General features: G+C 38.8%; 1 protein-coding gene across 5 annotated transcripts in view; it reads right to left on the reverse strand.

The window, feature by feature from the left end:
- Positions 1 to 855: 855 nt before the first annotated feature.
- LOC138016683 (uncharacterized) overlaps positions 856 to 18,581 on the reverse strand; it is a 25,959-nt gene continuing 8,233 nt past the window's right edge. For all 5 annotated transcript variants that reach the window (XM_068863872.1, XM_068863871.1, XM_068863869.1 and 2 more), the window contains 4 exons: positions 16,719 to 16,928; positions 9,124 to 9,359; positions 1,668 to 1,787; positions 856 to 1,076 (listed from right to left, as the gene is read on the reverse strand). In XM_068863872.1, coding sequence (XP_068719973.1) covers positions 954 to 1,076; positions 1,668 to 1,787; positions 9,124 to 9,359; positions 16,719 to 16,928 — 689 coding nt within the window. In that variant the 3' untranslated portion in view covers positions 856 to 953. The remainder of the gene's footprint in view (positions 1,077 to 1,667; positions 1,788 to 9,123; positions 9,360 to 16,718; positions 16,929 to 18,581) is intronic.

Here is an 18,581-nt window from a genome sequence, read left to right on the forward strand (position 1 = left end):
TTCTCCAAATGCTGACGTCCTTCTTAAAGCCTTAAAGTTGGTCATTTCACGTTGTTGTTTTGCTGACGACGTCAAAGAAATAGACAAAAATGAAAAACGCACGTGCAAAGCGTGCCGGCAAAGCTATTGTCTTTGGCCACTAAATATGCAAATTTTGACGTTCTCGATGACGTCGCCGTTGTCGTTGCTAAAACTCTCTATTTTTCATAGATCGAGGGACTGAAGGGAGGGGAGGGGGCGGGGCATTCAGGGTACAAGCTGAATTTTCAATGGACCTCATTAGCTTGTACGTTTTGTTTTCCCATTTCAGACAACGTGATGTTACTCCAGGGAACAGTTTCTTTCAAATGTCGTCTTCTGCACGTGCATATGTATGCATAACTTATGTAAAAAGAAAAAGAAAATTCCCTTGGGAACATCACGTGGTCTGAAATGGGAAAGCAAAACGTACAAGCTAAAGAGGTCCATTAGCGAGTTACTGGTCGTTGGCTGCATCAAAAGCTTCAACGAAAGTTCATGGTTCACATTAAAAAAACTGCATAAGTGAGCACAAAAATGGCAGAAATTTCGAACGAAGACGATTTGGGCAATCGGATGGTCCCATGGCAAGCATGTGATTGGGTCAATCAATCTCCAAGAGCAAAATCACTGTCTTTCCCCTTTCAAGTCTACTCGACCCAAGAGAAGCGTCGGCGAGCTTCCCACCGACTTCCTTTCCCTCAGATTCTATGCTTCATGATAAAATTTCGCCGTCCTTACGTTTTGTACCATTTACTATTATTTTGAAGACGTGCTACCGCACTAAATAAAAAAAAAAAACAACAAAAAAAACAAAACATAGGGATGCAACATAGATAATCCAGTCTTTAGATTTTATTGTTCGACCCTAGCCTTTTATTTTATTTGCACCGACGGCATGATTACACTCTATGAGTCATTTTCAGAGACAATTTTCATGTTGAGCTCTCGATGCCTTGTACGCCGCATTTCTTGATGCCATCGAGGCAATGTGTCAAATGCATGCCATCTTGGGGTATTTTCCAGCATTCTTTCGCAGCCCTAAAGAGGCACTTGGACTACAAAAGAAGAAAAAGGAAAGTTACTTCACCTAAGTTTTAATATTTATGGCCCGACTAAGAACTATTTCCCTTTCCTATGCTGGTGGTCCGTTTTACGGATATTTTGGGTTTCGGTTGTATAGATAGGAAAAAACCTGAGCACGCCAACTAAATGGATACTTATGATCATGGAAGAATGCCGACGTGTATATCTGCCTCACAAAGTTTTCACAGACCGTCATATTTTTATATTTCTTTTTGGGGGACGTTACGTTTATTTAGTTTAAGTAATCATTCATTAAGGCAGTTTTTCCGACCCACCGGTTGATACCGAATTCATTGACCTCTTGACGAGGTTTGACCTTTTCAAATAAGTCCAGAGTGCCTTACTTGGTTGAGGAGTAGCGCTAAAACGATTCAACATGTCCAGGTAATGTCCTATTTATCCAAAAAGGACATTACCCGGTCCGTGACCGCTATTTAATTGATTGACACTCTCCCTCCCCATTTCTTCCGCCTCTGGACCCCCCTGAGTTCGTCCTCTCCGCTCTACTCCCCTCACAATCCACCCTATCGTCTCTGCTTTAGTCAGAATCTGAATGACCTCACCTTTTCAGCGTACTCGGGCTTCTTCCACTCCGGCATATCTTTCTGGAATTTTCTCATACATCCCATCGAAGGTTTGAATCCGTTACTGGCCATACAGTTAATTAGATTTGTCACAGCCATCTAATAAATTAAAGCCAAAGATATCATCGTTAATAGTAATTCACGAGGTAGCTTGTCTGAGGAGGTTAAACTTGATCATTTCAGAGCTGACTGAAACAAGGGTAGCTGACAGTGGGACCGGTCAAATTAAATCCATAAACTGGAAAGACAAATGGCTCCTGAATAGATAACCTGAGATCGCTTCGATCGAATCACGTCGGACTAGACTCTATTTAAAGCAATTATTTTTAGCTGCGGACATGGAATACAATCTAGTGGGAATCGTCGATTGGCGTTTGAATATATCATAGTTGCACAGAGAGTGCGGTTCTTGACACCAGGATCTCTTAATTCCACTCGCGGCCATACTATCTTAATTTAATATGCTATTAACCGAGATTTAGTAGAAACTTAATAGTAGACTGTTAACGCTAAAATAATCCTAAAACGAGATGCTTCCGTGAAGCATACACTGGGTTGCCTGTGGTACGTGTTACAGAAAATCAGAAAGCACTGAATTGTGTGGTATTGAACTACAGCATTCCAGTCTCTTAACAATAACAAATAAAAGAGAAGCGAGAAACATTGGCTTCTGTGCTGACATGTTGATAATTTTCAAGTTGCGTCACAACTTCTTGTCACCACAAGTTTAAGCGTGCCTTCTGAGCATCTGACAGCTTTGTAATACCAAAGTTCACTAAAGTTAATCCTATCCGGCGGGATTAGTATCTGGATGGGAGACCAAAACAATATACCCCTCATAAAACAGAAGCATCGGACCGAAAATACTATTAACGCTAACAAATGCGAACTTAGCAAGGTACAGATTTTGTTAGCTTGCTTTATGCAAAACAAGACCATCATTCTAAAAGCTTATTCTACGCAAAAAGTAGGTTCTGGAGGTAATTTTGAGAGTGGAAATCAAGGTTACGCGGCAGACGGCAAATTCAAACTCACGATTTAATTAAGTTAACACACCAAAAAGGCGCTAACCTCATTTTGACAAGAAAATGCTTTACTATTGCCATAAAAACTATCCAGTTAAGCTCGCACATCATAAAACATGCTGAATTCATAAAGGCCACCTTTTCCAGCGAACCATTTTTTGAAACAAACAACATATTTGTTATTATAGGCAAAACCCCCTTCTATTTCGTTACGTGCGTGAAGAGAAGAAACTCAATCGTGTCAAATATGCGCAATATTGCAACAAACTAAATTTCAGGATCAAACCGTTTACATGAAGAACGTTTTCCTTGAATAATGAAGCACAAAATACACGACAAGCTTTCTTTCAAATAATTTTTGGCTGTCACATTTCCAATTATTTTTTTTACCTCAGGAAGACTGTGCAGAGTTGATCACAGATCCACGAAAGGTCTTTGATTCGTTCTCTGTCTTTGTTGAACCCATAAGTTACCAGAGAATTTTCCATTTGGTTTCAGTGTTCTACATAACAGCACACTTGGTAAAATATTATTTTAGAAATACAGCTCACTTTGATTTCGGCTCGACGGGCGATAGATTATTGTTGAAGTCCATTACTGGTCGCTTTTGAGATTCCAGGTGTTGGTTTTTCACCGCCTACCTAGTTTATCCAACTGACTTTCCATTATTGAGCTCCATAAGGGTATATTTTGTTTAAGGATCCACTAAAACGCCATTCGCGTTACATGACGTTCGACGCCATTGCAGGCTAAGTTAATGATTCTACTGTGTCCACCAGAGAAATCTACGCATTTCCACTACTCTCTCGATCCTAAGAAAATACGCGCAGAAGGCTCGATGCACAAAGACACCACTTACCAGGGGAGTGACAGGCAAGACTTTTACCGACACGGAAAAAAAAAAAAATAAAATAAAACAACCAAATCCTACCCACTTTCCGACTGGGATTGCCATACTGCCAACCCAGTAATAAAAGTGATAAATTGCTTATTTCTCTAAAGGAGACGTTTCGACGTTTCTTAAACTATTAACAGTTCAAGTCATACCAAGAATCAGGAGACTTCAATTCCAAAACTAGGTCTATGTAAGGGCATTTTTACAGATCAAGCTATTTTCAGACGAGTTCAGGAACCCATCAGTAGAATCCTCCATCTTCCACTTTGTTTTTTTCCTAACCCATCTATTCTTAGAACCACTTTCGCGCCATTCGTTGTCATGGTAAACGTCAATAACAATTCAGTGGCCAATCAGCGCTGAGGTCTCTCTAATACTGCAAACTCAGCAGAAAAACATGGCGGACGGAAGCGGTGAAGAAAGCGAATCTCAACTATCTATTCACGTGAAATTATACTTCTTCAGGTTTGCAATGGATCATGGAATGTGTAACCTTAAAATTGTCGAATGGATGCCAATAAAAATGAGGATAAGGGAACGGGGGGGGTGTTTTCAAAACTTTGAGTCTTGTTTCCTGCATTCGGTCGCCATCTTGGATCGCCCCTTCATGCGGACCACTTAGGGAACATCTTTGATTAGCGCGGCGAATTTAAAAACGTTGTTTCTAAAAATAGATAGGTCGGGAACAACACTTCCTCACCGAGGAAGACTTGTGATTAGCGGGAAAGGCTTGGTTTTGCGGGAAAATCAATCTAAAAATAACTCGATCGGTAAAAACGCCGTTCCACAAAATACAGTGAAGTTGTACGCTCCAGGCCATGGGCTCCTACAAGAATTGATTATGAAAATAAATGTGAAATAACAATTCAACCTCCTTCACTTTCTCTTAGAAATGAGAAATGGAACAATGATACAAAAAACAAAACAACAACAATTCTCGTTAGGGTCAGCACTTAATTAGGACATTTCCGAGTTCACGTCTGCCTCCTCTTCAAAGCGAGTCTAAGTGCGAAGCTTTTCTAATGAAAATTAGTTTTCATTTATGGAGCGAGTTTGAATCGAGTGTTGTAAAACCAAAATCAAAGTGATTACTTTGGCCAATCAAAAAGGACGAAGACAATCCAGTAAATAAATCAAAACGCGAAGTAATTACACGTAGCCGACACAAAGCGCGGGAAAATGTGGAAATTGGTTGAAAAATTGGCGCGAGAACTTTCAACATCTACATTCACCTACATTTAGATATGTCGGTAAAAGTCGCTAGACATCACACCAACGTTTAAGAATGTAACAAAAATTAAAATAAAACCAATGAAAATTAATGTACTAAAACGTGAAGTGAAAAAATAAACAAGGGAATAAATAAATGTAAAAATAACTTAAATACTAAAATCACTCAGTAAAATACTTAGAAATGTTAGTCTTAAATGTCTCTAGAGAATTACTTTCAACAATGCTTTTCGGTAGTTTGTTCCACATCCTTAGGGTACGTGGAAAAAAGGAATAAAAATATACATACTTTGTTGCATTAATGTTTAAAAATTTATAATCATGACAAGAACGAGTTTTGACTCTGCAATTGCTATGCGGGCGTCAGTAACTATTTTTATCGAGATCAACAGTGCCATGGAACATTTTGTACATCAAATTTAATCTGGCTATTGTTCTCCTTGTTTCAAGACTGAACCAACTTAAGTCCCTTAACATCCCAATAACACTATCTGTAGGTTGGCAGTTGTTTGAACAGAAGCGCGCGGCTTTCTTCTGCACACGTTCAAGAGATGAAATATCCTTTTTAATTTGGGGGTCCCAAGCTTCACAGCCATACTCCAATTTTGGACGAACCAATGTTGTATATGCAGTTTCCTTTACTGATCGTGGACAGTTCCAAAAATTTCTTTACTTTGCTTGCCTTACCAGAGATGGACAAGACATGCTGGGACCACTGAAGGTTGTTTGTCAAGGTAACACCTATTGTAGGTAGGACACAGAATCAACCTAGTCAAGTGCAGATCCCTAAAACACATATTTCTTCAGAGGAGGTGACTTCTTGGTAGAAATGCTTATTATTTTACACTTGGATGGATTTAACTTCAGTTGCCATCTGTGTTGCCAGGGTTCCAGCTCGAATAAATAAGCTTGGAATCTATTACAGTCGTCCTCGTCGGAAATTATACCGTATACGAATGCGTCGTCAGCAAAGAGCCTGACAGAGGTTTGTAAATTCGCTGGCAAGTCATTTACATATAATAAAAGCAATAACGGGCCAAGAACTGTACCTTGCGGAACACCAGATGTCACCATGATGGATTTTGATTTGCTTCATCGCAAATAACTGATTGAGTGCACCCTATTAGGAATGACTCAAACCATTTAAGTAAGTTCTCTCGGATGCCATAGTATTCAAGTTTACGAAGTAGACGCTGGTACGGAACCTTGTCGAAGGCTTTGCTGAAATCGAGTATGGCGGCATGGACGGATGTATGGTCTTTGCTAAATCATGGGTAGTTATTATCAGCTGAGTAACAGTTTTTCGTTTGGCTCTAAAGCCATGTTGTACATCAGTGAGTATCCGTTGGGGGTCAAGGTGTTTCATGACGTGGCTATGAACAATGTGCTCAAGAATTTTAGATGCAATACAAGTTAATGATATAGATCTGTAATTACAAGGGTTTGACTTCTGACCACCCTTAAAAACTCCGCACACATTGGCATATTTCCAATAACTGAGTGAAGTAATGCAAAACCCAAGCAATTCGCTGATTACTTTTGACACTCAATTGGACTCGCTTTGAAAAGGAGGCAGACGAACTCGGAAATGGCCCAAAGTGTACACCCAAAGGAGCTAAGTTAGACATCTTTTTTTTTTTTTAACATAAGGCTTATTTATTTTATATATATATAATTTACTATTAAAGGAAAAAAAGGGTAAACAGTTACAAAATAAAACAAACTATTGAACAGAAATAGAGAGTACAGTAAATTACAGGTATATGGTGGCTAAATACAAAATGTCTGAAAAGTGCATTGATATCTTATATTACGGTAAGGTGGAACTGTTACAAGTATATTTATTTGCAGATATGTCTATTTGTTTGATTGTCGCTCAATGTGAAGGGGGAAAAGGGATACTGCGAGACTAACTTTTCTGTCTTACTCTACTTTAAACGTTAGACATCTTTGATTAGCTTATTATTGTCTATTTTTCATTTCACATGCATTAATTAACTTCTTTACACTACTGTTATGTAATTTCTCTTTGGATGTGATAGTGATGTGGACTTTAAATAACGTCGAAATGCCGTGTTGTAAACTTTTTAAAGTACAATTTATCACTTTGATGGATTTTAAGAGTATTTTTCCGTTTCACTGTATCAATATTATAGGCACAACTGCATTGTTTAGATCTCTTAAATACAGATATCTGTCTACCAACTATATCAGCTATATGTTTTTCAAAGTTCAGGTTTTTCGATGTGCGGTAATGAGAACACCTCAGTAAGATTTTATTGCAATTCCGTTGCTTGCGTTTTTTATCCACAACTAGTGAAATTTCAATCATTCATTGGATCCGGTAGACTTTGCATGGAACAAAGAGTAGAACAGAAAACCAAAACAATCTACCTACTTGAAACGTTGCGTTCTCGGGAAACAAACACTGACTGGCTAGATGATTTTATAGTTTGGACGATTAGGACAGGTCAGCCAAAAATTTTCTTCGCCGAGAAAGAACTAGCTCGTAAAATAGACGTCATGAATTTTCAGTCCCTGAATGTTTCTGCACATTTGCATACTTTCAGCTTTCAGCGACTGCAGCGTGATAATACTATCTGTAACTTTTTGAAATAATCCGAACATTAAGTAAAATTTGCAGAAGAGTTTTATGGAACACTGCTCGGTAAATTGTGAAAAAAAAAAAAAAAATGCGGTTTGTCTCACGTGAGAGCCCGGGCTGACACAGTTAGGAGTCCTTGGACTCTAGGCCTGTAAAACATGCAGCTTATTCGAAACTCTATCAGGCTCAAAGCAGAAGCCCAGATAACAATGACTCACTTTCGATTTTTTCTTACAGTCAACTGGATTGTTATAAAATCTGACAAAATGAGTGAAAGTACCGACAATTGTTGTTTCTTACTTCCTTGCTTGTGGCTTTATTCGTTGGAGGCTCGTCATCCAATTCCCACTCTGCAAAATCTTCAAGGTCACTGAATTCTCCTTCTTCAGAGTCCTCTGCCTTATTATCCACGATCAGGACAATAAACAGAAAGGAGCAAATGACGAATTTCATGGCTGAAAGATCCTCAATTTCCCGGACGAAAATGGAAAACGCGGCAATTCGTTACGGAGGATCAGGAGCGCACTCCGAGTCGCCTTAATAGATTGAGAGCCTGACAGGATTACCTTATTCTTCCGTTTGCACAGCTGAAGGTGAAGCAACCCAAACTAATTAAAAAGCGATCACAATTTTAAGAAATTTCACCCTGAAACAAAAATAGGCTCCTAAAACATCTTTTCTTAACCATATACTGGAATGAATTAATGTCATTAAAAAATTGCAAAACAAGCTTAAGTCTGGATTTTTCTTAGTAGTGAAAATAACATAAAAGAAATCAGAGACAGCCCATTTATTTTCATGTCGTAAAAGTAACGAATGTTATAAAAATAGTTGGAGTTTTCCGTAATTTTGTTTCAGCTGTGTTTAAACAGCGAACAATGAAGACGCTTTATAAAACAACGCGGCCATAAAAATGTTGTGGATGCTATAATTTTGCATTAGTTATTAAAACGAAACCCATGCTTTAACAAGTTTTGGCACGTAATTAGACACAATAACAGTTACAACGTTGCATCTAGCCGCGCACACTAATATGAAAACGCACGGCGGCTTCATGATAACTGCTCCCTAAATACGACAACACGACGAGTCAATAATAGTTAACCAAAAATTTTTGATCGCAAGGAAACGGAGGAGGTTTTGTTGTAACTTTCTAAATGACAATGAAGTGAAGTCTTCTACACTAAACACGAAAACGTTTCTCACACAAAACACTGTCAGGAACAATCGGCTTTTTCAACAGTTTCATTTATGTTATTGAAAAATGACCATGTACCTTTTACGGGTTTTATTGTACTTTTTTAATTGGTGTTTTTTATGATTAATTTTGAGTGTCGTGACTATTTCAGAGGTACTTAATTCAGTGATGATATGGCTAAAGTGCAAGTAATTTATGCAGCCGGATCGTTAGCAACCTTGTTACACATTATAGTGATGGGAACATATACTGATACAACCTTACTGCTCGCTAAAAGCCAATGTCGACGTAAATAGTAAGGGGAAAATAAGGGGAAGGGGGTATTGTTTGGCCTTTGTTGTAATTGCTGTCCAAAAAGGAAGAAAGTTGAGAAGTATCTTGATGATTGTTGTCCAGGATTGCGGGACTTGACAAGTAGCTGCAAGCGTTTTTCGCGTTTGCCGTATCAGAAACGGCTGACTTCAAAGCTTATGAAAACAAACCTCTCTAACGGTAGATCTCCGGCGTCTTCTCGCTACTTGTGTAACATTCCCACAAAACACTTGCACTGTGTCCTGTGAACATGTACGAGTGGCATCAATGCACAACTGAACAAGACGAGCAAGACTAATAAAACTTGCTTTTATGTTAACTTGTGTGTTAGGGTCGTTACAATCTCCATCGAAGTAGAATAAGGCCGGGAGTTGTCCCATCTTCCGTTGGCCAGGAGTATTCGTTACTGTTCGAAAAAATGAAAAAAAATGGAAGATTATAACTTTGACAAAAACAGAACCTTTTGATCTGAAGACAGAATCGTACAAATTTGCATGACTGTTACTGGTTTCGGTGCGTTTTGTGTGAATTAGACATAGCTAGAAGCTCCACAAGCGTACACTGGGTTGCCTGTGGTACGTGTTACTAAAAAACAGAAGGGACTGAGTTGGGTGGTATTGAACAGCAGCGTTCCAGTCAATTTTTTCAAGTTGGGGGTCAATAAGACCATTTAAGGAGTCACCCAGCAGTCGTGCCAGCAGAGGCCTTTTGGCTCAAACCTTCATACGACGAAAAAGATCTTTTTCTGAGGTTAAAAACCTGGCTACCAGCCTGTTAATCATTTGTCAGAAAGAAAAAATTCCTGCCATCTTTAGAAAAAACAGGCACGCATCGCGTACGTGTGGTAGTAGAGTAACACAGCGCTTTATTCCATATTGTCAAATGGGCTGCGTTTTGTCCTCCACGATATTCAAGTTCAATATGTAGCTGTAATAATACACGATATTGTTTTGGTATTGTATATCATTGTCGTGTCATGGTAAAAGTCTTAGGTAAATAGTCCCCTGAGAAGACATGTGGTTACTAGCAAAGTAATAAACCCAGAAAGATTGAAGAAAATAAAAGGGAATCGACAAACATTGGCTTCTAGGCTGACATGCTGATCATTACAAGTTCCCTAATAACTTCTTTTTACCACAAGCTTAAGCGTGCACTCAGAGCGTCTGACAGCATTGTAATACAAAAATTCACTGACGTCTAACCCTATCCGGCGGGGTTAGTATCTGGATGGGTGACCTAAAAAATGTACCACTGCGCAACAGTAGCATATTCTATTTTAACATCCAGGGACCGGTTGTTCGAAAGCCGATTAGCTTAATCCAGGGTTAGCGTAAACTTTTGTTTCATGTTTTAAACTTTTTGGTGAAAGTTTCTTTTGCTTATTTTTGTTTTTCAAGATTGACTTCTTCTAATGTAAGTTTTGCCGAATATCAGCATTGAACAGCATTTAGGAGTAGAGAATTCCTCCTCGGTTAATTTTTAATCTAGGATTAGCGTTAATCGGCTTTTGGGCAACCGGGCCCAGAAATGCGAACCAAGCAAGATACAGATTTTGTTAGCTTGCTTTATGCAAAACAAATATTGATGCAAAAGTAAATAAACATTGTACACAGTTTTTAGGAAGAGCAGAAGGAAGTTTTCAGGACGGTCAATCGAGAGAGAATATTCTGTCATCTGCGACAAAATTTACGACATGAGTCAATATTAATTTTGAACCGCGAATATGAAAAGTTAGCATCAGCGAAAGACATTTTGCGAGATTTTTGCTACGTTCAAATTTGTTATTGTACTTTTGACTGCACAAGTAAATCGCAAAATCGAAAGTGGCATCGAATTCAGCGGGCGCCGTGATCAAGTTACCGCGGCGTGTTTACTCGCGAACTGAAATAGTGAAGCATCTGCGTCAAATGATGGCAAAATACTGGGTTTCTGTTTTTGTTAGTTTTTCGGTTAGATTGCAGAATACCCGGCCCACTAATTTACACGTCATTGAATAAGAATAAACTTTATCGTTTTCTGACTCGTTCTTACAATAGGCCCTAACAATTGGGCCTTGTATTCTGCAATTGATCCGGTGTCAGAAAGCAATTAAATAAATTTCTGACAGTTCACATCAAACCCTTTTCGAAAGAACCTTGACCGTAAATAATAAAGCACAAAAGAGACAACAAGCCTTCATTCAAATAATTTTTCACTGGCACATTTCCAATTTTTTTACCTTTGCAGAGTTGAGTACAAAATGTAACTTGCCAGACAACTTAGATGCGACTTCAGTAAACACTGTGATGTATTCAAGACGTTCGATTCCTTCAATGTTTGTTAAATCCATAAGAGAATTGCCATTTGATTTCAGTGTTGTATATAATACCAAGGTAGTAAAATATTAGAAACAAAGCTCACTTGATATCAAACGGCGAAAAATGAAATTGTTGTCGAGGACCATTACTCGCCGCTTTAATTAAAGATTCCAAGTATTTACTTTTCATCCAATGGACCTCTTTAGCTTGTACATTTTGTTTTCCCATTTCAGACCACGTGATGTTACTCTAGGGAACAGTTTCTTTCAAACGTCGTCTTATGCACGTGCATATGTATGCATAACGTAGGAAAAAACAAAAGGAAAATTCCCTTGGGAACATCGCGTGGTCTCAAATGGGAAAACAAAACGTACAAGCTAAAGAGGTCCATTGACGTTCCATTCTTGAGCTCCATGAGGGTGTCTTTTGTTTAAAGATCCAGGTTAACAAGGTTAACAAGAATTCGTGAAATTTCCAATTGTTACCGGAAGACTGTGCAGGGTTGAGTACAAACAAAAAATACAATCCGTCTTACAAACCATACAATATGCAGAAAAATAAATTTCTCAGTTCAAGATTAAAATCTTTTCTAAACAACCTTTTCCAAAGCACAAAATAGACAACAATCTTTCTTTCTAATAATTCTTCACTGTCACATTTTCAATTATTTTTTTACCTCAAAACTGTGCAGCTTGACTACAAAGTACATAAATGCACGCAACTGAGATACGACTTTGGTAAACACTGTGATACATTCAAGACGTTCGATTTCTTTTACACCCACACTGAATTTCCCACTTGCTGTCAGTGTTCTACATAACAGCACAGTTTGTAAAGTAATATCAGAAACAACGCACACATTCTCATATGCGACCACAATTGTTCTCGAAGACCATCCCTCGTCGCTTTTAAGATTGCATAAATTTTTTTTCCCCCGCATGTTTCGTTACTCCAATTGACGTTCCATTCTTGATCTCCATAAAGGTATATTTTTTCCACTAAAACGCCATTCGCGTTACAATGTCTTTCGACGCCATTACAGGTTTAACAATTAAATGTTCTCCCGTGTGCACAAGGCAAATCTACGCATTACCCCAGCCCCCTCAAACCTAACAAAATACGCACAGAAGACTATGCACAAAGACACCACTTAGCGGGGGAGTGACAGGCAAGACTTTTCCCGACACGGAAAAAAAGATAAATAAAAAACAGAAAAACCCACGAAATGAAACAGAGATTCCGAATAGGTTTGGCAACCCAGTAATAAAAGATTGATTGAAGCAATTAAAGAGGCCTGGCAAATAGCTTGAGCATTTGCTTCAATATCCGTTCTATTCTGTTGAATAGTGATGTTCACTTGAAATCTTTTGCTCCCCTTTTCAACAGTGTTAAAACATGTTGAATCGAAGTTGATTGGACGTTGAATGAGTTTTAGCTGTGTACAGCCGCCCGCTCTCCGAAAAAAATAATCGGAAAAGAGCGTCTGTGATTTACCGTTAGTAATCGTATTCCCGAATAATTTTACATACATTATTAAGTCATCTACGCTGACCAAAATTTGCGTGCCTCATATTTCCTTGGAGCTAAATTCACAAAATGGTGGTCAATGAGGTGGATTTCAAACGTGCATTGAAGAACGTCTCCGATAGTTTTAAGATACCTTGGCCCTATAGCATAGAAGCACTCTTTAAAGGAAAGGATGCATTTGCACAAATCGTTGCCGATGAGCTGTTATTTTCCTCAATATGTCCACATCTCAAATCTTCCAGGGAAACTGGCTTTGTAGATTGTTCTTGAGAATGGCTAGGCTGGTCCGTGCAAGGGGTTGGGATTAAATTGACTGGTAAGGGATAGCGGGAGACGTTTTCGAGTGGACAATCTTTTGAATAGTGCTATATTCACCTCGTGAAGATTCGTCAGGAGCACTTTCGTTTCTTTAGCGCTGACAACAATTCCTACAAATGTACGTAGAATCGATTTCCACTTTACACTCCATAGATAATAATTCCGCTCGTACTTTAAAAGAAAAACCTCTATGACCATCAAAAAGATTTTTATTAGTATTTTTTACCGTGAGCAAAGTACACACGAACTCATCGTAAAATCTCTCACGGTGGTTCTCACGGTGTCGATGTGGAGAAATAAAAATAAAAACCAATCAAAACTCGTTGTTTCGATGATGTAACGATCGATGGGTGATAACCAATGAAATAATTTTCCACACATTCCAGGTAAAATCACGTGGTATTGAACACGATTATCAACGGTAAATCACAGACGCTCCTTTCCGATCTTTTTTCAGAGAGCGGGCGGCTGTACACAGGCTAAATGAGTTTAAAAGCATTTAAACTTTGCTTCGACAGCCATTCAACATTTGTTTTGTTTTCGCGAATGTTGAATGAAGTTGAAGCCTTTTGCTCCCCTCTTTCAACATTGTTGGGTAAATACGCGTGCGCACTAATCGGTCTCTCAATGATGTAGCATGTCCGTATCTAGAGTAACACCGGCGGCCTGCTGCTTGGGACTGAATACAAAGCCTCTCGAGAGTTTTATTGAATGAACAACTTGATGTGCAATCGTTGTCGATTAATAAACGTAAGTTGATGATGTGTTGAAATCGTCTGCCCACCCCTGTAGTCAACATCGTTCAATATCGTTCATAATTATATGGCTCTGTCTCACGAGGACTGGGAACTACAAAATTCACGAATTTGATTGGCTAAAATCGATATTGACCGCGGTCTAGATTTTCCCATCTAGACCGGCATCTAGACCGGTAGTGTTTTGCGGTGAAAAGATGCAAACTAAAATGCAAAAATATTGAGTATTTTCTTCTACCAATATTTATTTAGGGAAGTGCCAAACAGCATGATGACAAAAGAGAGGATGACGAGCAAACTTTGACAGAATTAAGTTCAGCTCATCGCCACTCATCGCCGTTCTCAAGGAAAATGTCAGTACAAACCAGCTACATTAAACGAATTAAATTGTTCTTGTCTGGCCATATAATAAACATCTTATTAACCGAGCTAGGTCGGTCTGTATGGGAGAATCTTGACCTCGGTCGCTGGTACAGACCTCACTGCGTTCGGTCTGTACTGGCGACCTCGGTCAAGATTCTCCCATACAGACCTCCCGCTCGGTTATTAAGAACTAAATATCGTTCAACATCATTCAACAAAATCAAACGGATGTTAAAGTCGTTTGCCCGAGCATTAACCAACATATTAAAAAAAAAAGAATGGAGTATTTCATCAGGGGTTCCATACTCCAATATGCAGATGAAAATTGTATGGTTTCGAGGTATTCCTCACGAAATACGAAGCACAAGTTTTCGGTATAGCTCTTTAAAACCAATGACCGACTATTGTTTTATTTAGCTGCTGGGACAAAAGCTGTAGAGTATGATAAAAACGCTTTGGGTGGAACGTGTCATATAGGGTTATCGAAGGCAATATTAAACTCCATAACATTCAGTTGCTGTGCAATGTATTTCAGATGACCAAAACGCTTGGGAAGAAAGTGCTCGTTTAATCCGGATCTTGTTCAGTTCAAAAATAATCTACGGTTTACAAAAACAGTTAAAATTACAGAAATTTCAGTATTTATTTTGCGTTTCTATAACTATAATTTTATACTTACTCTACAAACTGTGATAAGGGACCTGTCATTTATTAGAGGAGGGGGAGGGCTGGTGCAAATAAGGGGAGGGTCATTAATTGCCAAAATGGGAATGGTCACCAAACAATTAAGGAAATTTATTGCCCAGAGAAAATAAATGGATTATTTGTGTCCCAAGCAAACGGAGCTCGCCCAGAGCAATGCCTTGCCAACAATATCAGTCAGACTGTATGGAGCATGAGGCATAAAGTAGGGCTTTGGGGAAGGCCACTCAAAATAAAAAAAAAATAAAATAAATGCAGTAAGCATATTTAACTTTAATAAGTATAGACCACAAATGAAGAGAAGAAAAACCTTTAGTTAGTTTACACCTATATTTCGGCCGCACAAACAAAACTTTAGTATCTATTTAAGTAATATTGGACTTCTTCCTTGTTTACATAGCCTCATCTAATCACGAGGGGATCTTGCTTTAAGTTCTCTCTTGCTTTAATAAAATATTTCACAAATATAATTCAACAAATGAAGGAAAATGTTGGTTTTTTACTTCTTGACTGAAACAGACTTTCTTGATACACGCTCATATTACCTACCAGTCAATCAAAACGCGCGTCTGACAACACATAACCAATCAAAATTTGTGTGATGTCACAGCCGAGTTTTCATACTCTCATCTAAACACAGCTATCGACCAATGAGAGTGCGCGTACTATCGTAATCATTTTATAAACATTCTTATAATTTACAGCGGTTACCAGTCACACGCCCCTCTCAACTACTATTTAAAAAAAATTTCGAAACTAAATTTGAGTGGACGTCAATCAAATGTTTCTATGACAATAGTCCTGTTCACTTGGTGACAGTCGAATTCGTCATGGAGACACTTTATTGAAGTCCACCCAAATTTAGTTTCGAAGCATGAAAATGAAAAAAAGAAGTCGTTGAGGGGTGCGTGTGACTGGTAACCGCTGTAATAAACAGTTAGTAAAATGGTTTCTTTTTCTGCCAGAACCAACTACAACAATTTTCTGAAATAAAATCAGTCATAGCACTAACTTTTATGTCAACACATTGATGTTGGAACAATATACAAAATCCAGCTCCCTTGAATGTGAGCTTGCTGATATAAACAGAACAAGGTAGACTTTGATCTTGCTTAATTAATAATTCCTATCATGTCTTTTAGCACGGGGAGGGTCTTAACCTTTTTGGATCACACGAGGGGTGGGTTACAGTCATTCCTGCAAGAAATTGGGGGAAGGCATACAAAAAATTGCACCTGGTGAAAGAAATTAACCCGCCCGCCCCACCCCCCTCCCCCAGCGTGCTTTTTAAGCGTGCTTTTATAGTCGACAGTACATTAATAGTTTATAGTGCTGTTTTGAAAGCGTTGTATGTTTGTATTGTAAAAGGTTCTTCGTTATCTTTTTGCGTGTGTTAAATAACGTGCAGAAATGGTGAAACTAAAAAAGCCCCCACATGGCTTTCCTTTCTTTTACCAAGAATAAATGTGCAATACTAACTACATGTACTTAATAACCAAGAGTGAGGTCGTTACAGCAAAATCTCAAACTGAGGCGTTGCCGAGCGACAGCGAGGTCAATACAGCTAGGCCGAGGTTTGAGATTTTGCTGTAACGACCGAACGGTCGAGGTTATTAAGTTGTTTATTACATGGCTAACAGAATGGTTAAAAAGAAGAAAAAACTAATTTGCGTAATCTGTAATCGGCCCGTGGGTATTACGGGAGAATAATGCCCTGGCGCTTAGCTGCTCTTAGCCAATCACAGCATGCGTTATATCTGCCAGAAACACTAGCCATATAATAATAATATATATAATACTTACGTGCACAATTCGGCCAAGGAAGAGATTTATCTGCAGTACCGAAAAAATCGACAAAGTGCCACTCTCCTGCGGCGCAAAGGTACAGCTGTGGAGGAATGGTCACAAAGTCATATCCTCTCTTGCACTGAACTTGGACCATTGGGTCGAGACCAAAATAATTGATGACCAGTGCTCCATTTTCTGGTGGCTCGTAAATCGGGCACGTTAACTCTGTAAAAAGGACAACAGGAATCTTAAAATGAATTGATTACAATTGTGTAAAATATGGAAATGAGAAAGATGTCAGTATGTCTTAAGGACGGTGCCTACTAATTGAAAGGTATTTTTGCACGCTTTTTTGAATATGCGGGAAAAGCAGATCTTAACAGGTGTTAATGAAATCCAATAGTGTTTGTACAAAGCTTGAAAATAAAAGCACTGTATGGCATTGTTTTCCAATTGAAGCTCAAATATCTCTTACGCATGGTTGCCCCCAATTTTTCTTTTGGATGCGAAGAACACTTGCTGGGCTCTGCTTTCTCCGCATAGTTTTAAACCGATCAAAAATATCCCTGTCTTAGTAAGCACCACCCATAGGAAATCCGAGTATTTCGAGATTCGCAGAACGTATGCGCAGTAACAATAGTAGGCACTGTCCTTAAACCATGACAGGATATCTACTACTGAAAATTGTATATTTTAGAGAGAGGTATTTTTTTTCGATGCAGTGTCTCGGGAATACTCTCAAAACATTTCGAGGGTTCCAAACAGGAGTGGAACCCATGATATGTTAATCTCGGAAGACGGATGCTCAAGCACCTAGCTGAAGGAGTCGGGAGGAAGCTATCCTATTAAGCTAGGTTAAGATGACAGATGTACTGTTTCACTGCTGGGACTGAAACTCTCGGAATGTGACAAAAGATGGGGAATGTTAAACCAGAAATGCACGACCATTTTTGGCATCCAACACGAAGTGTCCCTTGGAGTCTAAACTTCAACAACACATATTTACATACATAGTTAATTGATCACTCCCCTCAGGGGCTTTTCAGGGCCAATGAAACACAATTACGAATGAACAGAACATTCAACAACAATTGTTAAGAATCCCAATTGGCCGGAGGCAAACCAGTTGGCTATTTACAAGTGCAGCTTAGAAGTTGAACCAGGTACTACCAGGAACAAATTCAACGAATAGTCAGAGCGGGTCTTGAACCCGGGGTCCCCGGATTTCAAGGCAAGCGCCCTAACCACTGAGCCGCACTGCTTCCGCGATAAAATAAGGGTCGGTTATTTAATAGTAATAGAAGCAGTTTCACTAGCAACCTTTGTGGCTTCCCTGATGGTGTTTTTATTAGAATCCGCCTTACAAGAAGGGGTTCCTCTCCACTAACTAGAACATTCACTAGTCAGCAGATATTTTGGGGGGAATTATGTGTGTGTGGATGGTGAGTTGAGGAAAAATCATGAGAAAAAAGTTAGGGTTAGTCTGTAAAATGAGGGGGGAGACATTCACAAAGCAAACTCTCAACCCCACAATAAGGTTAACAAATGAAACAAACTCTGTGTGAAATTAAAAGCCTTAATTTCAGAAACAGCCAGATAGTGCACGTACAATAAACCAAATCAAGGAGAAGAGATGAACAAATACTCGACCATGGAAATTATTCGTTTCCAAAAATAGGAATAATAAATGTGAAAAATCTTTACACTAAAATCTTCGTTCTTTAATAATATATGGAAAAAAAAAAAAAAAAGAAATCCCATGGAATATAAAACACAGGTTCGACGAGGCAAATCCAACTATCCCGAAGGTAAAGATAAGCTGACTGCGACACCATTAGGCTCGTAAATGGTTGCGACTCTTCAGGGGTAGAGCGCAAC

Source organism: Montipora capricornis, chromosome 9 (assembly GCF_036669925.1).
Source record: "Montipora capricornis isolate CH-2021 chromosome 9, ASM3666992v2, whole genome shotgun sequence".
Taxonomy (NCBI): domain Eukaryota; kingdom Metazoa; phylum Cnidaria; class Anthozoa; order Scleractinia; family Acroporidae; genus Montipora; species Montipora capricornis.